This window comes from Lytechinus pictus, chromosome 5 (genome assembly GCF_037042905.1).
Source record: "Lytechinus pictus isolate F3 Inbred chromosome 5, Lp3.0, whole genome shotgun sequence".
NCBI classification, from domain to species: Eukaryota; Metazoa; Echinodermata; class Echinoidea; order Temnopleuroida; family Toxopneustidae; genus Lytechinus; species Lytechinus pictus.
Window position 1 is genome coordinate 17321921 of NC_087249.1, and position 25005 is coordinate 17346925.

Consider the following 25005-nt stretch of genomic DNA (forward strand, 5'->3'; position numbering starts at 1 on the left):
TGATAAAACATTAATTTACCACTCAATTTATTCATACTATACCAATTATGAATACAAAGTTGCACAAAAATTACTTACCTCTTAAAAAACACTTTAGTTTCTCTGTATGAATAAAATTATAGGCTAATTCATTCTTTGTATTCGGACGGTTACCTTAAAATGTATGTTTTCAAATACTAGTTATTTATAACAAACAGTCAATGTGAAACCACACAAAATGTTTGTCAGTCCCCCCCCCCCCCGCATTTAAAATTCAATGCTAATTTTTTTCAAGAATGTTTGGAGTAACTTATAAAAGACAGTACTCGGTATCAAAAATACAATACAAAATCATGAATATCAGCACATTTTCAATTAAAACATCGTGTTTTCGAAATGCAAACATATTGATTTAGCATGTAACTCATTGAGTATTAAGGACGTTCCACAGTTAAAGTGAAATCCATGTCATTTTCACCAAACTTTGCTCATAGATACTTTAGAACCTTAATATTCGAAATATGCAAAAATTAACATAGGTCCATGTGCTTGATTTTTTGCTATAGAGCTTCAAAGTTCACCCAAATTGATATTCTTAAGAATTGCGCATTCAAACGAATTTGGCATTTTTAGACCGCCCAAGATTACTACAATGAGTTCAAACCTCTATTACTCAGTCAAAATACATGAAAAAGTCATCAAATTTCGCAAGAGAGTTAATAATTGTATCATTAGAATGGAGAATCTATTTATAGTGCTATTTGTTTGCAATTTTAAGTTTAACAGCACTGCCAGTTCTTAAAAATGGCGTAAAAGATAACAAAATCCCAATCTAAAAAATGTAAAATTTCAGTAACAAACTACAAACGTACAATATATGCTGCACTTTATTCAAAATCCATGTCATTTTCACCAAAATTTGCAGAGTTGTAGAGGAAGGTATACCTAAGAGGTACAAACATTAAAAAATAGGGGTTCATGTGCTTGTTTTTAAACTATCAGCATTTTTATTAGAGCAAATGTGCTTTTTAAAACACCAAAAATGCGCCGAATGCTTTGTATCTATGTGAAGAAAAATCAAAACCACTCTACCATTTATTCAAACTCGGGGTAATATTCGTGATTCTTGGCAGCACTGCAGAGTAAAGTATTTCGAAATTGTAGATACATTTTTCTGAATGGTCCATGGAATAATTCAATTTTTTAGTTTCATGAAATAACACATAGGATCTGCAGTTAAAGTGCAGAAGATGAGAAAAATCAGCTCATACCCGCAGCTAATTAATCACCTGTTCATTCATTGTGACGTCAGCGCGCAGAGTGTAAACTATGCGCAGATCATAATGCGCACAAACATAATTGTGGAACGTCCTTAAGGTGATGCTTCATACCTTGATTAAGATATAACTTTCAATAAAATTATTGATCACAACTTTCAGTGGATAAATATCTCGGCTAGAATGATTGACATGATTTATTTTTACTTTTCTATATGCAATATTAATTATGCATAAATACTAGGTGATTCTAATCGGCTTGAGTAGCAGAATGGAAGTTGAGGTTTCAGGTGATAAAATTAAACAATTACTGATGGGCGTTTCATGAAGCTGTTCGTAAAGTTACGCATGACTTTACGAACAACTGGAACATGTTATTAGGTGGTAATTCAATAACATGGGGATTGTCATGTATCACGAGAAAGGGTCACCAGTCGTTCATAAAGTTACTTGTACCATACGAACAGCTTCATGAAACAACTACCTGGTTCCTATGAGTCTATACTGTAATGTGAGTCATGTTTATTGATGTAAAAAAAAATAAACTTCTTCTATGGTCTATTTTGATAGCCTCTCACCTAGTATCTGTACATACATTACTCTTCAAACCAGCCTCTTAAGCCTTCCTGATATATTCCGGTTTGCATATTTTTGAAAGGAAACTCTAAGGTCATTCTGAATAGGTATATAGTCCGAAAACACGTACAGCCAATATATACTGTATAAAACAACATCAACGGGAACTAATATCATTCGTTACCTTACATTTTAATATTAGATATAAATTATTCTGGAAAACTTTTACCTTGATATTTCATACTATGTTTCGGTGGCATATTTTGTTCGAATATAAATTTTGATTTAAACTAGAAATAAACCTTTCTCTTTAAAAACAACATCGACAAACTGATCAAGTTTTTTTAAGATCATTGGCTTTAAAATAGGAATAACTAGCTCAGAGCATAAGTATTAAAGTAACCTGTACTTAAACTTTACAGTTTAGGCAATAATACATTGTCTGCCATCATAATCATCTAACGCGAAATTTAATTAAACTCATTTTAGAAATCGAAATAATTATGGAAGATGTGGAGTTCATTTTCAAGTAGACTTACTGTACGCTAGAATTGAAAGTAATCATAATGAAACATATAAATGGAAATATACAAATCAATTGCTCAAAGAAAACTAAACATTCGTAATAAATATTCCTAGGTGATGAAGATTAGATTATTGGTCATTCCTAATTAGTCAATGTCGCTGTAGTCATTGTCAGTTTCCTGTCGACATTCGGATGCATTTGCATCACCGTCAAGAACTGACGAGTATGCATTCATAGTTTCACCAATATCAGCATATTGAGGTGACGGTGGAACGTCATCAGAACCTTGACAGAATCCTCCTTCACTTCCGATTAATTCATATTCAGCATTGTACAAACTCTTTACCCTCCTCCCCTCTCTCCCGTAACCTTGCTTCTTCATCGCCTCGACCGCCCCTTCGTTGAGTCTCGGCAGGGTGTGGGCTGCTCTAACCTGCATCGAGTTCCTCGGTTGGTCATAGTTACCCATTTCGTGTTGTCGTTCGCCTTGAGAGCAGTCTCCGTAGTCAACATCGTCCTCGTTGATTTTATTGACTTGACTGCTCATGATCTCATAGTCGCTGATGGTCTGGTAGGTGGGAATACCCATGGACTGGCACTTCCCGCGTTGTGGCTTGGGTGGGGCTGGACGAGACGACATTGATCTGTTAAGTGAAGTGGCTTTGTTGTATCTCATATTTGTAGGCAAAGAAGAGTTAAAAGAATCATGGATGTTACTCAGGTAAGTATCAATGAGGTCATTGCTGTTCTGAGACCTGTCACCAACACTTTCAATGTCAGCGTAATCTGAACCGATGTTATTTTCAGGATCATTGGCATTTTTATCAGGTGAGGAATTCTCGAATCTTCGTGACTTCTTTTTGCTTTTGTCAGGTTTTGCGTAAAGGGGAACTTTTCCAGGGGACTTGGTGACATCAGATGCGTTAGATGCTTTATTTTTGATCGTCATTTTAGTGTAGTCAGTGTTACTGTTACTGCCTTCAGTTTTGACTCCTGGTTTCCGGAAGGACGTTGCGTGTCTTGACATCGGAGGTGTCCATGGTGCATCCTTCTTCAACCTTTGAGAAGTCCATCTTCGGTCACCCCGAGTACTAGAACTGACCGACAAACTCGAAAGAGTCTTTGCCATCTGTGTCGAGCGAGCCTTTGGACCCTCTGATATTGTTTCGTACTCGCTACTGTCCAAGAGGGGCATTGAGTTACAAAGACGCACTGGGTTCTTTTGGAGCTGGTTCTCAGTCGTTCCGTCGGCTTCGGCGTAGATCTGATCTTCTGTGGATTCAGGTTGAAGGTTGAGCACATTGCAGGAGGAGGAATATGAACCTTTGAGATTGCTCTCATCGGCATCATGGCCATACTCGTGATCCATTACAACGCTTCGATGTCTCTTCGTTTTCTTGTCTTTGAAAGATACAGCATATAGCTGTGAGCTGCTATCGTGCTTCGTGTGGGGAATCTTCTGCATTTCAATCGCGTCGTAAGTGTGTTGTTTTTCCTGCGCACACTTACGTTGTACGGATCCTCTGTTCCGCCTCCTTACCATAATTATGATGACGATGATAAGTGCTATCAAAACTATGACGAATATAATCACTACAGTTACAGCTATCCCCATATTACCGCCAGTCCTAGGTGGAACAGGTCTTGTTACTTCAATGACATCATTAGGCATCGTGGTTTTGTCGGTTGTACGATTAGATTGACTCTCTCCAGGAGGTCTTGGAGTCAAGGGCGTTGTGACTTCCACGATCCGCAAAGACGCAAAACTTGACACCACCACGTCTTGGGATATGCGGACTTGACACTCGACTAGGATTTCCTCGTCTTCAGCTTGAACTTTAACGATCGACATAACTTCACCACTCTCGACAAGTCGTTCTTGGTGTTCACTTCCGTTAACACTTACATCCCACGAAATGTCTGGAGAATAATTTTGATTACCAGAAGTACAAACAAAAGACGAATTAGATCCAAGAGCAACTTCGCTGACGAAGGGGTCCACCCTCACGAGCCCAGGCGTATTATCTCCGATACATGGTGCGTTTAAAGTTAGTGAAGTATCACTCTCTAGCATGAATCTACAGATTATTCCCGGAGTATCTTGAGACTGAATACGACTAATGATACGGCCTGGGACTCTGAGATTAACACTGATATAATCTCCATTGTTATTGTCAAAGTGTGCCACACCTGCTTGACTATGAGTCCAGGAACATGCTACTTCATAATCATGGCTAATTTCTGATCCCAAAGAAGGCAAAAGATATTGATGACAACTCACAGATTCTGTAAAAGGTCTTACAGAAATGGTTGTTGACGCGAGGGGTGTATATTTCCTATTGGCGCCATAATCATATCCACATTCATATGTCCCCGATTCTGTGGACAAATTTATGCTTTTGATAACAAGCTCGTAGATTTGTTGAGACTCATCAATAATTACTTCATAGTTCTCAGGGTCCACACCATATCCTGTACTGGGATATATGTATCCATCGCTACTTACATATCGGCGTCGCGATGGTCCGAGCAAATAAGTCCAAAATATTGTCTTATCATTGTCATCATTAAAATCACAAATCATTGATACTCTATCTCCCTCCACTACAGTCGTGTTTTGGGGTCCGGCTTCAAGAAATATAGCATATGAAACAAAGTGACATAAAATATATATCCCAAACATCAAAGTCAATTCAAAGTTAAAAAAGACCCTGTTTGAAGCCATATTCAATGCACAAGATATATGTTCACTCACTAAATATTTCAAGAACCGTGCTTATAATATAAAATGCAGTGCACGTACGAATCCAAGATATGCTTGATGCTGATATGCTTTTATATCTCGGCGATTCCTTAGACGTTGCTATGACCATGATGGCCGTATATATTAAATATCATGCAAGTCATTATCGGAGGTCTCCACAACAAACGATGAGTTCGCAGTGAATATCAACAACTAATAAGAGCTTCAGTTCGTATTACGGAAGCTATTGGACACCCGTCCTATAACAATGACGAATCTATCTAGAATGATACGGAAATGAGCGAGGCCAACTGCAGAACGACACCATCCGATACCAGACCACTGGCTTCATGTTACAAACTAATGTTAGTACATATATTTAGTTTTAGTTTGGAAGTTTCTTTCTTTCATTTCTTGATCGATGAGGAATGTTAACCAATCCGAAATATGGAGTCGTGTTGTCTCTTCCTTTTGCACTTACATCAATGAGAAGGGATAAGCTAAACAAGTTTCACAGAGCTAAAGTAATACTGAGAAAGTAACCGGGTCAATAAATCAATTCCCCAAATTATATAACGAGACTCCGTTGCATAACACGTAAACAAGCAGCAAAGGTCCTAATAAGGTATAAAACAGAATAAAAATTACGGGACTAAGTTTGGCATATTGTGGAAAAACTCAGAAATTTGTGAGCGAGCGAAACAGCATTTATAATGTGATTGATAATTCCGGTCTGTGAGTAGGGGACTATATGATTTATGGGTTCTTTTAGGGAAAACTAGAATTGCTACAGTCGTAAGGGAAATACGAGAAATCAAATCAGCAAAGTACATGTTTGATAAATCAAAATTTCAGTAGTCAAAGCACCAAATTATTTTTATGAATTCCCATATGTTTCCAAAGACTGTATACGTGTACATTATATTTTGCATGTGAAGCATAATAATTTAGTAACGGTGATTTATGTTTCTATTTTATTTATAGTACACAAGAAATGCTACATTTATTTTTTACCAACGACTAAAGCGTGGGAATATAACGCAGTTTAGGCGTCTCGCGCGTAAAACATTCCCCATAGACTTGTGTGTTAATTGGCACTTTTGAAAAATTCATAAAAAATAAACGTAAAAGTAGAGGGTCGAATGTTTACTACCTTGGATAGGGTATATATCTGACATTCCATATCTGACCAGAGAAGGGTATCGTAGCCAGCTTATTTTACATGTTTTAAAAATAAATCGCAATTTATGAAGATAACTATGATGGGATCCAATTTATCAACTGAAACAGTAAAATTGCCCTAATTCTTCCGCCAGCTAAAAAATAGTTCCAAAGTCATTTTATATCTTCCCAATTTGGGCAAAGGAGGTTCAGTAGTTACCATTTCTAGAATCAGTGTTAGATTTTCAATTATATTCATACACTTTTGTTAACTAGCAATATCAAATTGAAACAAATTTCGAATGGGTTGGGTCGAACGAATATCTTTAGCCCTCCTGTTGTAATTAGGCTCATGAAACCTTTAGTAAGTGAGGTAAAGTGCTAATATATTGTTAGCGTAGTTGAAATCATGGTAATTTGCTGAGTGTCATTGGCCCGAATTCTCGAAAGGTGGCTAACTTAGCCCATGGGCTAAATCGCGTCATTTGACATGTTTGACGTCATTTAGCCCACCGGCTTAATTTTGCATTTCTCGAAGCTCGGCTAAGTGAGCCACCCTTTGAGAATTTGGGTCATTAATTATGTTCAAATGTGTGAACAGCGTTCTATAACTTCAGGGTCCCGATCGTCTTACAAAGATTTGCAATTGATTCGATCAACCCCCCGGGGGGGGGGCACTCAGTATATAATGCATAGTGGGTATGTGCCGCGGAGGGGACCCCCATTTTTACACCCAAATTTCCGTTCCAAGGCATAGCATTTTTGTCTTATTGAGACAAAGAAAAAAGAAAGTCGCTCTAAAGCATAGCATTTTCTTCTTATCGAGGAAAAAGAAGAAAGAAATCCGCTCCAAAGCTTCGCATATTTTTCGTTACGCAGTTCCGGCCGCATTGATCTGCTACGATGAGCCGCAATTTTGGTGAAAAGCGGCCGCAAAGCGCTGTCCGACCATCGCCTCTGCGCTAGCGCACCCGGCGCCCGTGCCGCCTGGTGCACGTATGCCCGTTCCATAGGGATGAATACGCACTCACGCGAAGGCGACCCGTTCCAAGGACCCCCGTTTTCACAAACATTTGTAGTTCCGAAGCCCGTTCCGAGGACCCTCCTTTTTACAATAAGCCCGCTCCAAGGCCCCCGTTTTTTTTGTCTCGCCCGCGGCACAGGCCTACTACTTTTTTGGTCGAGTGCCCCCCCCCCCCCCGGGGATCAACCTGAACTATATGCATATCCACCATTGTCATAAATTATCCTCCTGGAAATTTGCACAATGTCTTTTCTAAAAAGAGAGGAAGCACACTGAGTTGTTGAGACAACGATGAATGTAGGAGTGTACATTATATCTACAAAATATTGGGAACAAAGAGACATTTTAGATGTGGGCGTTGCTGGCTTTCCATAGTTGTGGTCGTTCTGATCAATCACAACTCTTTGTAACACGGAGCCCAGGTGTAGAAATAATGTAAATACATGGGGAAGGGAACATGGACACGATGGATACACAAGATAAGCGTATCAAAAACATTAACACTCGAAGCAGGAAAGGAAACAACATTAGTGGAATAGACAGAATTTACAAAACAACGGATGATCTGATCATATCTAGGGGTTGACGAATCATTAGGCCTGTCGCACTCAAGTGTCTCACAGTCAAGGAAGGAGCCAGCAAAGCTTCTTATATTTTGCCTGCTTCATTTACTTACTCATGTATATGAATGGATCAAATGTTATGATCACAAAGAACTTCACCGATAAAGCATCATAACATTTTAGTTGAAAAATTACTTCAAGGGGGGGGGGTACTTTTTATGTTTATCTCTTTATGTAGAAAGCATAGCGAGTTGTTATATATTCTTTGAAGAAAATCTGCTATTTCCTAATTCAACTTTAAAAATAACAACCCCTTTCTCTGCGAAACAACTTTTAAGGCGGTCACTGCATGGCCTCCGATAAATTTTTCCGAATTTTTTTTTTACATTATACTCATTGTATTTGTATCATTAAAAAAATCAGAGAACGACAGGCAAAATAATCATATTTTTTGTCGTTCTAAATTATTCTCGGCAAACAAAATGACAAAACAAAATAATATGCGATTATGTCGTGGCTTTATTCAATAGAGATGAACGCTTCCCGAAATTGGTGTCACAATCACATAAGTATAAAACATAGATATGAATACCTCTGATTAGAGACTTACATTCATGTATATCTGAAACCAACCGATAGCCTCGAATTAGCTCCCCGAAGGGGGGTTAAACCCCCGGCTAGAAGGCCCCCCTCCCAGAAAATTCAACGTTAAATTTCGCGGCTGCTTTCCCACTGGTTCTCTGCTAGCCGGACAGGAATACCAGCACAGCTATGAACTACATTTATGAGCTACCGGCAAATCGGTGGATTACAGATGTCATACTTATATCATATAATATACATATATATATATATACCAGCCTTCCCGCATGAGAACTTGGGTGAGGCCTAAATTTCACGAAAAATATAAATGTATACAGAATACCAGCCTCCCCGCCTATGAGATCAGGTGAGGCCTAAACTGAAAGTTCGAGCGTGACACCCTTACATAAAATATAAATGTATACAGAATACCAGCCTCCCCGCCTATGAGATCAGGTGAGGCCTAAACTGAAAGTTCGAGCGTGACACCCTTACATTCAAATCTACAATTGCGTTCTTAAAGTACTATGTAAAGTTATAAATAAATCCCCTTCGTCTAGGTACCGAATGAGGACCCGATTCAATATGAAATATTAATCAACGTACATGGCATCAAAGTGGAAAATCTAATAACTAGAGGCGAAAATATAATTCACTGCTTTAAACACCTTGCAAAAGTGACCATTGTGGATTAAAGAACATATGCCATGACAATAATATGACAATACAATTCATGTGAATTACCAATATATAACGAACACCCAGCCACAAAAACGGGTAAGGGCGAAAACCCACCTGACCACAGTCCAAAATAGATCAGAAGGATAAAATTCCCTTACGGCCCACATTTCTAAATGCACGACGATCTTGGTATTGTTTTGGTGTGCGACCAGGCAAACTGCCTCCGGATTTGAATTCGTGTTTCGTTATATAAATCAATATTATATTCATGTAAGTAAACTAATTCAAATGTCCATTATCGACAGTTCTACATCCCGTTATTCCATCCTGAACGAGCTGTACATTCCAATAAAACACAAATCAACTCTGAATGATACGTATAGCGTATCTTCATTCTCGACCTTCTCCAACGCATGTGTTTAAACAATATTCCAACATCGTTTGACCCAAACGTACCGTTTACATGGGTGGTTGTTGGGGAGGAGGTGGGAAAATTACAAGCGAATATTTTGGACGTTCATCTCCGTTGAAAGCCAAGACTAAAATGAAGGATTTTTCGCGCCTTCACACCTAGGCGCGCGCGCCAAAACATGCGCGCTCCTTGCGCCCAGTACAAATTATTGTCATTGTGGGCATAAACCAAACAGGCTGGCGCGCCATTGTGACGTATCACCTCGTCAACCGCGCCATTCCAAATTACAAATACCTTCATGACCTGGCATTGTTCACCGACTAATAAATCATTTTAAATCGCCGAGTCGTCTTTAAAATACATTATTCTCGGCAAACAAAATGACAAAACAAAATAATATGCGATTATGTCGTGGCTTTATTCAATAGAGATGAACGCTTCCCGAAATTGGTGTCACAATCACATAAGTATAAAACATAGATATGAATACCTCTGATTAGAGACTTACATTCATGTATATCTGAAACCAACCGATAGCCTCGAATTAGCTCCCCGAAGGGGGGTTAAACCCCCGGCTAGAAGGCCCCCCTCCCAGAAAATTCAACGTTAAATTTCGCGGCTGCTTTCCCACTGGTTCTCTGCTAGCCGGACAGGAATACCAGCACAGCTATGAACTACATTTATGAGCTACCGGCAAATCGGTGGATTACAGATGTCATACTTATATCATATAATATACATATATATATATATACCAGCCTTCCCGCATGAGAACTTGGGTGAGGCCTAAATTTCACGAAAAATATAAATGTATACAGAATACCAGCCTCCCCGCCTATGAGATCAGGTGAGGCCTAAACTGAAAGTTCGAGCGTGACACCCTTACATAAAATATAAATGTATACAGAATACCAGCCTCCCCGCCTATGAGATCAGGTGAGGCCTAAACTGAAAGTTCGAGCGTGACACCCTTACATTCAAATCTACAATTGCGTTCTTAAAGTACTATGTAAAGTTATAAATAAATCCCCTTCGTCTAGGTACCGAATGAGGACCCGATTCAATATGAAATATTAATCAACGTACATGGCATCAAAGTGGAAAATCTAATAACTAGAGGCGAAAATATAATTCACTGCTTTAAACACCTTGCAAAAGTGACCATTGTGGATTAAAGAACATATGCCATGCCAATATATCTTATGACAACAGTGTTTAGGCGGCATAATTTGACAAATTACCGCCAAACGAGAATATATTTTATATATATGATCGGCCGCCAAACACTTCATTCATTTTTTAAGCCTTCGTTCATAATTTAGTCTAGTTTTGCATTAGCTGGCCAAGCTAAATCAGTTATCATGCATATGTAGTCAAGTAGGCCTCCAAGCCCTCCAATAATTTTAAATGAATTTAAAATATATCATCTTTGTATAAAATCTTTGTACAGCCTTGACGTCGCTGTCTTACATGACACAGTTACCTGAAGGCTGGCATTCTTTGCCTCTAGCTATTCTGGCTGATATAAGAGTGATCATTTTATACGCAGTATACCTGTTTTCTATTCTTGACCAACATACCAGCCCGTTTTAAACCAGCATGAAATGACAAATACTTTGCACCTGAATATTTCACTTATTGCATTCCAAAACCAGATAGAAAAATCCAATTCAAGTATATGAACAAATATCCATCTCAAGTATAATGAGAGCATGAAAAACACTTCAATGTATTCAGCTGTTGGAAAAATCTCCCAATAGAAATACATTAAAACATAACCGTGTCAGAACTTCATTCACAATTAAAATCTGATTACCATGCGCAAAACTAAACAAAACATATGAAGGAAGACAAGATAATATGCCATTTGAAGTATCATGATTTTGATACAAATCTATTGCAATCTTCAAAATTGAAATTCATTGCATCACCAATTTTGATAAGTTATCAATGGTGGCTGAACGCCTTCAGCTTGACCATATAATTAACAAATACTGGCATCCCAACATTGCTAAACTAGCAATGCATGCCGCACTGAGGTACTGCCTCTGTCTTGTTGTCCCATTTGCCATACATGTATAACAGTGCATAATCTAACCCTATGCACACAAATAATTCAATTGTGGACAATCGATCGATAAAAACCAAACACGGCATTTAGCTAGTCACTTCACACTTAATTCCAACAAATACGGTACATACCATACTTTATTTTATTCATTTTTTCATTATTAGTATTTATTTTTGATTTGATATACCGGTACTGTTCTGTTGGAACTGAGATAAGATAAAATCTGAAACTGAAAACTTGAGTAACATCCACAGAACAACCCCATATAACCAATGGGGTATAACCATGATAACTGAAGGCACTAAAACCAATTAGATGGCCGAAAGCCATCAGTTTGACCATATAGTTAACACATACTAGCATCCCAACATAGCTAAACCAACAATGCATGCCGCACTGAGGTACTGCCACTTTCTTGTTGTCCCATTTGCCATATAATTATAACAGTGCATGACTTAACTCCATGCACCCATATGATTCAATTGTGGACAATCGATCAATTAAAATCCAACCACAGCATTTAGTTAGTCACCTCACTCTTAATGCCAACAAACAGACATCATACCATTCCTGAGTTATAATGGATTTTGAAAACTGTTCTGTTGGAAATGAGATAAAATAAAAACTGAAACTGAAAACTAGAGTAACATCCACAGAATAACCCCATATAACCAATAGAGTATAACCATGATAATTGAAGGCACTAAAACCAATTTGAACATGAACCCTTCCCGTCAGAACTACTCCGTTTATAGAGCTACACCCCTCATGCAGCTAAACTAAGAACCAGTGAACATAAACTGGAATTTTACCGGGGATGTTTCATTTTTCGATTATGTATTCACATATCGACGTAAAACATGACTGACTTTTTGTCTTATCATCTTCACCACATCCATGAAATAATTGTTTATTTCAAAATTAAAATAACATCCGACGAGTAGTCCTTCAAAGGATAATGAATAAAATTGAAGTGCCTTATACATTTATACATGCACATATATATATATTTGTCCTGAACAATATGTTACATTCTTGTTGGCAAAAGCGCAAAGAGGCAAAGGGCTTTCTTCATATGTTCAAGTTCCAATCCCTTCCAAGTGAACAATATGGAGGACCTCATAAAAAGTCTGAAAATGAAATCATAATGAACTCATCCTCATATCATGGACTCATTATTCAAGATAGCCCACTGTATCATGATGTTTCAAACATGAAATTGTTTTCCCTGCTGCAATACTGTTCCTTGAAGGCTAAGATGTTTGTTCACCAGTTTTTTTTACTGAAGAAAACCTCTATTCCTTGGACTACGTATTATAAATCCACACCTGTCGGTAAATTATTAATATGAAGATGAAGACGTTGACCACTGCTCCAATTAGGGTAATTTCCGGCAGCATAGTTCTCAGGCTATACCCAGTTCATTTCTATTTATTACAAGAGCGTATTAACGCCACAATTGACATCCATTACCATGGACTCTAGGCTATCTGGTCAGGAACTAGATCCAACCAAAGGGAAACTCTTTGGCAGCCAGACTTGGAGCGTTCTAGGTTATACTATAGTAGGTCCGATTGTCATCAAACTTTCCTGCCAGCCTACCTTGCCTCGCAGTAGTCAGCTTGAATCCATTTTATCCAAAGAGCCGGCTCTGCAAAAGAAAACAAGAAAAAAGCCTGGGCAGAACACCTAAATCTGTATCTCGTACCAAAACGGGTTTGTCCCTCTGCTTTCCCTTTCAATTTATCACTCAATTATGAGCTTAACACGAAAGGAGCAGCTTCCCGAAACATCTGAAAACCGCCTTCACGGAATAATCAGTAGTCCTGCTCCTTATGTTTCATTTTTAACTTTAATTTTCCAATTCCCTACAGTACAACCCCAACCAGCGATGCAATATCATCTGCATACATGTGCGTGTCGCAACTTAGAATATATTTCAAAACCAGATTAAGCTTCAAATAATCTGTTCCAAATGACTATAACTTGTATTATTTTGAAATATATTATCATTATTATATCAGTATTCAGTTTACCTCATATCACTGCAGAAATAATCGAGCCAAATTATTGCATCCAGCCCATTGGAAACATTTTCATACTCAACGGGCCACCAACAAAATATTTCACACGCTGTACAATTCCAAAAAAGAAGATGTACTTTTGTAACCTGGTTCCTGATTGTGCAATCGGTAAATTTCGTTTGATTGGCCAGTTTACCTACATGGCTCATTGCATTAAAGGCATCCGTATTGTGTCCCCCGAAAGCAAAGGGGGGGGGGGGGTGACAGCATGGTGCATCTACAAGATTTCAGACTTTCCCACACATGCCCATTTACATAATTACATAATTATCATTCTTTTTAAAATGATATTATCTCAGTTCAAATCATTGACCAGCCAAATAGGCCTATTTGATAAATACCTTGAACCATGAGGTGCAACTAGGTTCAATTGTGAAGCGCTTTGAGCAGTTCGACTTCGAGGTTGATATAAAGCGCTATATAACAACCAGTAATTAAATTCAATTCCAATAGGGCCTAAGCATTTCTACTTTTTTTTTTTTTTTACACAAAATAAAATCCACACAAAATCATCGCACATAAACGACTCCTATTACATAAAGGTTTCTTATTGGGAGGCCTATCATATTATAACAAACTGCTCGTTGACCACTTGACTTCAATCTAAACTAATTTGGGGATTCCAAGCTAGTTTGAAATTACATCCGACTATTATGTGCATGGTAAGTCCACTTTTACGTGTACCATGTTTCCTCGAAATGTGAAGCTCACATTTCCACCAAGCATCGGCATTCAATTCATGCAAAGTGAATTCCAAAAACCAACCCGTTTCAAGGCGTAAATGTATAAACAGAACTGCTTGGTGCAAGGTGGAGGTATTTATATTTAATGTATAATCATTATCACACTGTATCATCAACATCAGCAATAAATAGTATTATTTTCAATACTTTAAACTCTAGTTATTTTCCTTTAAAAGACTGTAAGAAATCCATACAATCGCATGTCATAATGCTAAGCCACATCCGCTACTTTTCAAGTGACTGATTCAACAATAATATCATGCCCGTCGCAGTCTGTAGATGTTCATTTAAAAACTGAGTAGACGTATACATATCTAGTATAAGCTCTTCCACCACCGGTCTATCCACATAATTTTTAGACCGAGAACACAGCTCATGCTGGCCCATATCCAGAAAAAGTCACAGAGGTCAAATACTACTTTTATAGGCCTAACTGAACCAGCTGATTTATCCCCAAAACAGACATGTAAAACCGCGTCTACTGTTAGTAGATCTAACGTTGGACTTAGCCTAATTTCCTCTGTGGTGTCACCATTAAATTGTAGTCCGAGTACCTGTACTAGTAGTAGACTACTTGTAAATTTATAACAAAGACAAAGTGACATTTCTCACTCAGTTATTTATCAGCACCGAAAAAGTTCGAACTTTTTGCCAATCACTAGTAGACCCTCTGCTATTCTCACCATTTTTGCCAAAAACGGCGGCTTAAAATTAATCATGGTCTTAAATACATCTTAGCCTAGCCCATCACTAGGCCTAGAATAAGCTGTAAATAATGGCTGCTAGAACCAATTTCATATCGGCCTCTATAGACTTCATTTTTCTTTGATTTTCCATCGAAAATATACATCGATTCTGGCCGAAGCTTTAGAACCTCAATGTAGTCATATACTGAGGAGACTAACCCCAATTTCCAAACCACCGGCTGTGAAAATGTATTTACATCCATATTAACCACAGCCATGAACTAGGGCCTACACCTAATACGATACGGTAATTAACGTTAATAAAATTGTTGAACTCTTTTTAAAAATCACCATGACACACCTAGTGACCTAGTTCAGACACTAAAACAAGTCGTCAAGTAGGAACAGGCCTAGCTAGGCCCGTGTTTGAATTATGACGACAACCCCTCCCTTTTCCATCATGATCGTATAAACCGCTTGGACCAAATTAAAATTAATTCCAGGCCAAGTCCAAGCTATGTCTTATTATGGCTTGACATATGACCTACATTCAAATCTAAACATTGTGTTGACAAGCCAAATAGCCCCCCCCCCCCCATCGAACCATGTTTGCCTGACTACCTTAACTAGTCTTATGCCTGGCCTATGGTTGGTAATAGGATCTTCGCGTTCTAACGTGAAAACCGGGGGGGGGGGGGGGGGTTGACGGGCCATGAAATTGAAATGAAAAGGACTCAGAGCCTATTAACTCCTGACCAATAAGAACATGATTTTGTTCGAAATCTAAAGCCAGGCCTAGACAGGCCTACCTGCTCGTTACAAAGCAGGCCTCTTCTACGATTCATTTAAGCCTAACTTCTACTCTAAGTTAGCACTACAGTATACTAGGCTTAACGTTAGGCCTAACGTAGACCTACTACTAGTACTAGGCCTAGGCCTAGGATACTATTTGACACTAAACCGTAGACCTAAATCTAGACTGAGTCTAGCCTAGATCTATTCCTGCTTCGTACTCACCGGATAGGCTAGGTCTTGTAGAGACTGAAACTTGTGAATTCTCTGGTAGTGGTACCGACCACGAGTACCCCGTTCCCCGTTCCGTCTGCCAATCCAGACCGTCGCCTCACCTCCCACAAGCAGACTCGAGAGCTCGGACTCAGGAGTAGGACCTCTGACTTCCGACAAACATTAAATTAGGGATAGCACACAAAAATTAAAACTAGCTAATATCCATTCAAAATCCATTCTGTCTTATAGAGCTTTGTGAGAGCTTTATTTTGATACCAACTTCATGTAAATTGACCAATGTTTGGTAAAGTTATGGTCGATTTAAGTTATCGGAAAAAGGGTAAAAACCTGCCGGAAATCATCAAAATCGCCCTAAAAAGGCAAAAAATGCGTTTTTGGGCAAATTCAAGTATCTGTCACATGAAAAATATGATTATATAGTGTCTAAAAACAATTAAACATAGCTATAGCACTTGTGTTCTACACAGTCTGCAAAAACGGGATCACATGAGTAAGTTACTGCTGAATTATAGTCGTCAGAGTGGGACCTATTAATTCAAAATCACCCATCCGCAACCACAGAAAAACCTTCAAAATATGCAAATGAGAGCTAATTAATATGCGTAAATGCAATATCTCCAGTTATATTAGGTTTCACGCAATGAAACTTGGCAAGATGTTTTCTTGCACTAAGACCTTTAATTTTCACCACTTTTGTACAATCTTATTTGACAAATATGCAAATTAGCTCATTTATTATGCAAATTAGCTAATTTATGCATAATTATTAATACATAATTCATCAAAGATTCATCGGCAACAATCAAACCATCCTACAAATTGTCTCTTTCATATGGGTTATACAAGGTTGATAAACTTTATGATTTCACAACACTTATCTTTTACCTATACAGTGCTGAAAATGAGTTTAAGAACAGCACTGGACAGATAACCTTAATGAAAGAGGATATTATTATTAACATGCCAAAGACAGCACATATCTGTTCTTGGCAGTTCTGAAATTGAATGATCAGTTGCTGCACAAGTCAATCCAGGCTGGTATTTGAGTTTTCTTTCAAGTATCACAATAATATTACAGATGCTGTTTCATTAGATATTTTAATATATTCCCAATTTTAGCATAATAAATTGAATTTTTAATAACATTGATGTTTAATACATTTCTATGAATTCTGACTTCAAACAATTTAACAAAAAATAACTGTAATCTTCATCCCATTTCAAGTAGGTCATGACAAGGACAATGAGCAACAGCCAAGGGAATCAAATCGAGAAAGGGGAAACTGCAGCCAGACACAAATGAGCGGACAACCTGATGAGAAGGGATAAGAGGGCATTCAAGGCATAGTAAAAGCCATTGGACAGTCTGCATAAGATATTCTACCTCATTCATTGAACTTGAGTTTTTTTTTTAGCACAACAATAATATAACAGATGCTGTTTCATTAGAATTTTCCAAAATCTGCCTGGTAGATTTTTGATTGCAGGTTTGTATAAAGTGTAAGAGTAAAAAATTAATTGGTGGACTGGTACAAAATTTTGAAAGACATTCATATTATATGTACCACAAACTAGTGTCTCAATATGGCAGGAAATATTACAATTCAATGTTTTTATGTATTGCAAAAGATGAAGTAATCTTGATTTACTACAAAAAGAGCAGCTATAAACATGTACTGAGTAAAAATAATTTGTACATTAGTGTTATTCCCTGAACATAATTGTAATTGGTGGATTCATGCAATAAATGCAATTACATTGAGTAAAAACGAAATTTATTTTCGGTGTGTGCATGAATAGTTTCTTTTCAAACACACAAAAAAGATAGCAAATTTATTTCACATACCTCTTTATCTGTCGACATGGATGAATTACTGAATTCCAGAAGATATATGTTCCATTACTAAGCATTGTCAAACCACCATAGAAGTCTGATATGTAAATAATTTGTCCAAATAATAAAGGTTAGTGATCCATTAAGTATTCATTTCAATATCCTGATGAATTGATAAGTAATCTTTCTCAAATCAATGCTATAACTCTGAAGTGAACTTGGGCCAAAATCTCTTGTGCAGAGTTCATTTTCAGTTAAGACATCATTTTTCTTTCCTTTGTACAAATGAATAACTTTGGCTGCCTTTCTTAGATGAGCTCCAGACAATTATCTTCCCATTCCTTCTCAAGAGGATATGTGTACAGGTTCTCGTCATTGTCATACACAAGGGTGCAAAATGTATAACCTTTGTCGAAATATTCCTGATCGTTACATTCCATCAAGTCTTCAATGTCCTGTTGAGTACTCTTTCTCAACACTCTGCCATGGTATGTGACAAGACGTTTGCCACCTTCAGGAAGAAACTTGTGTTTAATTCTTTTGTGTAAAATGGTAGTTTCAGGAAAGGGTTCTTTGCGCTTTCTCCCTGTCACTTTTGATAGCAGTTTCTCTCTTAATGCCTTCCTTTCTTCTTGAAGAGTGTCACTATCAGGGAATGTGCAGGATGTACCAGATTCAGCATCTTCTGACTGACCGATGGGGGCTGAATGAACAACCTGAATTATCTCTTTTAAGTTGTCACACAGGTCAGATGCGCTTAGGGGTTTACCAGCCTTTGACTTAAAAAACAAAGCACCTTTGACCAATCCTTTGTTAACAGACTTGTAGTAGTCAATCTGTGCCAACAGAGCCTTTCTTTGATCAGACGGAGCCTTCTTAGCCATCATGGACTCCACATCAGCACTGGAGGTACAAGGACCATCACACAACTTGTTTACCATCTCAGTTGCTCTGACTGCTGTTGCTACTGATTTTCTCTTCTTTTCTTCTTTTGCTTGTTGCTGTCTGTCCATCATCTCTTGCCTTTCCTTCTTCATATCCTTAACCTTGTCTTGGTACCTCTTCATAACTATTCTTTTATTCTTAGTGGCAGTTTTGATCAGTTCTGACTTTTCTTCCTCAGTACACTTATCGAGATATTCCATGGATTTGTTTTGGGACCACAGCAAGATCCCTTGCATTGCAAGGACTTTCAAGTTGGGTTTTGATCTTCTCAGGTAGTCTAATCCAGCAAACATTCTTTCAGCAGCTATGTTATCTTTGGGACATGTCCTTGTTTCTTGCTGAACTCTACTATCAGCATTATGATGTTTGCCACCAGGTAAGTGATCTTCCAGCTGCCGTTGAATGCACACAAAGATGTTGTGTAGGATAATGATGATTGACTGCTTCGTGTAGAAGTTTATTTCTTCATTTACTTCACTGTACAATGCTTTGTGTAGAACCTCATTGCCTTTGGGTGGGTAATCAGGATATAAAACTGCATTATTCAGGAGATCAGTAGGGTTTGCCATGTTCTCGTACACAAAGTCGTGGAGCCTGGTGTAATATTTGTCAGTATCCATTACATGACCACTTGTCTCGATCATATGCATCAGCGGTGTAGAGATATGAACACATATGATACCCATTGCCCTGATGCCACCGAGAATGATGTTGTCTTCAAGATCCCACATGACAGCCTTAATGAGGGTATTGCTTTGTTTTCTTTCAGGCAAGGTACTGCAAACATCCTTGAAATGGCCACTGACATGATGAAAATATGTGGCAGCTGAGTTTTCAAATGGCACGTTGAACCTATTCCCCCTGAAAGCACGCAGGTAATTCTGTTTGACAGAGGCTTTAAACTCTTGGGGACAACCTGCCTGTGGATGTGCATCCGGTCCAAATGCCTCACAAATGGATCTGACTGCCAGCATGGTTGCAGATTCTGACTTTTTATTCCATGGCATGTGCAACTCTCGTCCAAGCTTCCTTCCAGCAGATTCAACAGTTTCCCATGCTTGCAGTGCTGCAGCAGCATACTCTTGAAAATTCAGAACCAAGTGTTTTCCACAATATAAATCATTTACACTTGCCATTTCTTTTTTTAGTTGACCAGACAATTGCTCCCAATTATCAATGATAGATGGAAGAAACTTCTGTCTCCATTCTTCTAACAGCCTTATGAACTTCTTATTGACTATGCATCTATCAGTCATTGTATTCTTGACTTTTGCAAGGAGTTGTCCTGCCCTTTCTTCTGTTTCAGCACTGATGATGTCTAGTGAAAGAAGTTCTTTCATTGCTGACAAAGCTTCACTCATGAGTGTGTCTGCATCTTCTGTTAGAACTTCAGTGAGGCTTAGTCCATATGTTCCAGATTCTGTGGCTGTTAGCATTGTGACATAAGACTGATGTTTTTTGGTGGTGCCATCTGTTTGCAGAGTAACAGGACATGAACTCTTCTCAACAGCATCCTTTGCAACATGTTTGGCAAGAAGGGCTTGTTCGTATGTCATATAGCGGATACAGGATGCCTTAGGAAGTCTTCCACAATCTAGACCTGTAAGTCTCTTAAGAACCAGGCGTACGATATCAGATATGTGTCTTGGGCTGATTCCCTTGGCTAATAATTCGTAACACACAGTTCTTATGTCAGACGAAAATGCTCCATTTTCATAACAAGATATTTCTTTGTCTCCCATGATTTCATCTAACTGACTTCTCAGTGTATCATTTTGCCTCTCAATATCCCTAAGCTGTTCCTTCAACTGTGCATTCTCTGTATCGATTTTGTTTTCAATCTCTGTTCGCTTCTTTGTGTTGTACCTCACTTGTTCTGTTCTGTTCTTTTTCAGCCTCATAAGTTCATCAACTTCATGATTTAGTTTCATGATCTCTTTTTGCAGCTCAGACACATGTTTCTTTTCTTTGTCAAGTTGCTTCTCTTTAGTTGCTAAGCGGCGAAAAACATTGCTTCTAGAAAGTGAACAAATTTCTTTCTCTAACTGCTTGCACAGATCGTCAGCCTTCTTTAACTTGTTTTGGTATTTAGAAAATTCCTTTTGGTGGCTCTTCATCATTTCTTTAACAGCTCCTTCTGCTTTAATGACTCTTGCTGCATTCTCATCATTCAACTGTTCTACTTTCTTTCGTTTGCTTTCCACTTCACGTAATTGCCTCTCTAGGTCTTTTTTCTCCCTTCTTTCAGTCTCTAAAAGATCATGAAGAACAGCAAGTGTATCCCCATGCTTCCTTAGCAAGTAAGGTGATGAAACATCATCAAATGTGCTCACGATGTCCTCGTTGCTGTCATCTATAGTAGTCAGGGGAAGCTCACTGTCATCTTTAGTAGTCAGGGGAGGCTCATTTCCATCAGGATGGTCATCTTCCAGTTGCTCTTCATTGATGGGTCTTTTAGTTGGATAGCAGTAGGGAGTTCTTAAAAATTCCTCCAACCTTTCTCTTGATGAATCTCGGGACAATTTGATCCTCCTTGTGGCTACACTTTTCCAACTACTTATAACAGTTCCTCTATGTGGTACTTCACCAGTTTTTTCTGGAAAAAGTGCACACCACCACTCATCAAGAACAGTCTTCCAAGGAATGGAATTTCGTCTACGATAATGAAATAGCTCTACAATGATTCCATTTGAGATATCTCCTTGTAAATTACTGCATCCTTCTTTCAACAAACCAGGAGTAATTCCCAATTGCTGACATGCTGAACCAATAACACGATTAGACCCAGACAAGTCTGTATATTCTTCACATAGGGATTCTAAGTTATCAGCACTGATTGCTTTTAAAGCACTGCGTTTCACTTTGGACAGGATTCCAGGTAATGTGCAGTTAGGTTCTTTGATGCCCATGCTCTTCAAAATATTAACAAAGTCTTTCCGGAAGCTCAAGCTCTCAGTGTCATCAACACATTTTCTGATGATTTCCATTAAGCCAAAAGTAGGCCTTGGGTCCTCCCACCAGTGATCTGTAATTAAAAGAAAAGGAAGAAGAAAAAAAAAATGTCAATGTAGGTTCTTTGCCTGAGTGATTTAAAATCAACGGCATACTAATTACTATATTTACTCAAATAATTGAAAAAAAATATCAATCAATTATTGATCTAAACTTTAATTATTGACATTAAAAAGTGTTTGCTACCTTAAATAAAAGGATAATATTTGCTAATTTAAGAGGGAAAGTCTGGATTTATAAAATAAAAATAATGTGAAACTTGAAAATAAATGCACATACTGTAGACCAAAACAAATATTAGGACTGAACCAATATATGTGTTTCTTAAAAAAAAAAAAAAAAAAAAAAAAAAAAAAATTGGGCAGGGGGGGGGGGGGGCCACAATTCTTTGTCAATGAATTAAAAAAAAAATAATTATGAACGGGCACTAAACAGAGAAAGGGTTTTAAAATTGATAGGGGAAGGATGTGTTATTCACAGCAATGGTATAAAGAAATTCTGAGAATGAGAAATAATTATTAGCTTATAATAATTTTTAAAGCCCATTTGAAAGTATAATTTGTTTCTTTTGTAATTATGTCTCTTTGAGGCCCCCACCCCCTCCCCCTCCCCCCTAAAAAAAAATTAATTAATAAAGGAAAAGAATTGGTTATGGGCACAATTGAGACAAAATAATTCAGTAAATATGACCAAACAATTAATTAAAAGTGACAAATTTGACTTTCAAGTCTAATTTCTTGAATTGCCTGACATCACACAACTATTGATTTGAAAAACGTACGAGGAAAATGAAAACAGTCGTTCCAGAGGGAGGGAGAGAGGCAATGGAATATCCATACCTTAAACTGCGCATGCGCAGAAAAGAAAAATTCGGTCGGCGAATGTGGCCGGTCGACTGGAGAAATGGCTGTGCAATTTTGCGCGCACTCCCTCTGCACAATCACGGCAAAATTGTTCATTAGATATTTGAAAAAGATCGACATTTTTCACATTTCATGTCACAATCACAACCATTTCACATCATTTCATAATAAAAATCCAATCAATCGGGTATTAAGAATACGTAATCGGCACAAATCTACTCACCAGGACATTTCCGTTCGTGTACAAGAGAGTGAATTTCATCGGCAGTCCATCCGGTGAGTTGGAGTATTCGTGTATGTTCTGCGCTGAAGTCAGCGGATGCCATGATTGAAGTCAAGCGCGTAGTACCTCGAAATCGTGAACCAAAATTTGGTTTGCTCAATTCAAAGCCATTTCCTTGCTAGTTACACTCATTTTCAGGACAAAATAATATCATCCCTAAAAAATGTAACTCCTAACCTTTACAACAAGTACTTCACTCTTCGGAAATACACTTGAATACCGGAGATATGAAGAATCCAAGCCACACGGTAAAATCGCCTGCGGTGTGACCATAAATTGGTTTCCACGGAAGCAGAATACAGGGTCATGATCGGAAAGGTCACGATATCCTTATATGGAAATTTCATGCACATATTTAGAGTGTAACATGTGAGGATCGTTGATTTTTCTGAGGGGATGTTTTTAGTCATTTTCAGGGCGTTTTCAAAAATACGCGAAGTTAAGCGCCACGCGTCATTTCCCCCCAAATACCGGCGGTGTGCTTGGAGTTAAATATTGATTAGAAATATGAATTCTTCATGAAAAAAGGTGAGAAGCGAGACAGAGCATATTGACAATACAATAAAAATGGAGGTAAAGAAATTAAAACTATATACTTATTTTTAAACTCACAGGAATGTTTTAAAAAGTAACAAAAATTATGTTCACGCAGGAATGGATGAATTTAGCATTTCAAGCAGACTGTGTGCGCATACGCTGTGCTATGCCTAATTAAATACTCATAGTCATAGTCATATCATTGGGTGATCATGATGAATCATAGTCGACTGTATCATGGCGTCGCCGACAATGTCTAACTTATGCATGATTTTGTTGCCAATGTAGGCCTAACTTAGGCCTAGTCTCTAACCTTGTGCCAGGGTCCGTGCTCAAATGTTTTGTTGGCTGGGTTGGCTGTTGCCAGTCCCAAATCCTGCACGTTAACGACAAGACTCTCAGACTCAATAAAAATTCCAGGCTTATGAAAAGCCGAATGAACTGAATTCCACCTAGCAGCTTGAGTCACATTCTCATCATTCGTTCCCATCGTTGCTGAAACCAAACAGCTCAAAAGTTAGGGCCCAGCCGATCTGCTGACTGCTGTAATCGATACAGTCGCTCCCCGTCGTATTAAACTTGGTTCAAAGTCAAAGCAGACGAGTTGTTGTTAATGTTAGGCCAGGCAAGAAATAGAGTATCATCAAGTAATTCGGACTGCATTTTCAGCTTCATAAGCGAAATTGTTGTGAGTCCCGATCGATGATGGTTTCAACAAAAAATTCTTGTAGATTTCGTTGCTCTTTGTAGATTACGACGTCTTCAAAAATGCAAGGTCGTAAGAAAAAATTACAAGCGAATATTTTGGACGTTCATCTCCGTTGAAAGCCAAGACTAAAATGAAGGATTTTTCGCGCCTTCACACCTAGGCGCGCGCGCCAAAACATGCGCGCTCCTTGCGCCCAGTACAAATTATTGTCATTGTGGGCATAAACCAAACAGGCTGGCGCGCCATTGTGACGTATCACCTCGTCAACCGCGCCATTCCAAATTACAAATACCTTCATGACCTGGCATTGTTCACCGACTAATAAATCATTTTAAATCGCCGAGTCGTCTTTAAAATACATTATTTCGATATCATTGTCGTTTCATTGTTTGGAGATAAAATAGAACAAACCAAGATAAAAAGAAAATACTCCCATAACAAAAAATGGTCAGAGAAGACCTAATTGCGCACATGGCAATGAATTATACAACTATACAAGGTATCATAGAAAAAATGCGGATGCATTAAAAAAAACTTGAATGTGAGACATCTTCTACAGTTCTACACATTATGAAAAAGAAAAGCAATTTGCGTTCCTAAAATGTTGCACTTGAAGCCAGTGTTTTTGTGGAGATTTTTATACATAACTTACACCGTAGGTGTAGATGTGTACCATGATTTAAGA

General features: G+C 38.1%; 1 protein-coding gene across 2 annotated transcripts; it reads right to left on the reverse strand.

Annotated features, from left to right (window-relative positions):
- Positions 1-8350: 8350 nt before the first annotated feature.
- On the reverse strand, positions 8351-24673 carry LOC129259298 (uncharacterized). Of its 2 annotated transcripts, XR_010293670.1 has the most exons (3): positions 23015-24673; positions 13632-21941; positions 8351-13246 (listed from the first exon to the last, which is right to left on the reverse strand). XR_010293670.1 is itself a non-coding variant. In XM_064099933.1 (2 exons), the coding sequence occupies exons 1-2, from the start codon at positions 23115-23117 to the stop codon at positions 18280-18282; spliced, it is 3765 nt and encodes a 1254-aa protein (XP_063956003.1). In that variant the 5' UTR covers positions 23118-24673; the 3' UTR covers positions 8351-18279. The 2 variants fall into 2 exon arrangements, 1 of the variants encoding a protein (XP_063956003.1); XM_064099933.1 differs by having other exon boundaries at positions 8351-21941.
- Positions 24674-25005: the final 332 nt, after the last annotated feature.

Excerpts from the sequence above, each read along its gene's own strand:
- LOC129259298 (XM_064099933.1), bottom strand. The coding sequence starts at position 23,117 with ATGGCATCCGCTGACTTCAGCGCAGAACATACACGAATACTCCAACTC. Across the intron at positions 21,942-23,014 it reads ACACGAACGGAAATGTCCTG|ATCACTGGTGGGAGGACCCA; the intron begins GTGAGTAGATTT and ends TTTTAATTACAG.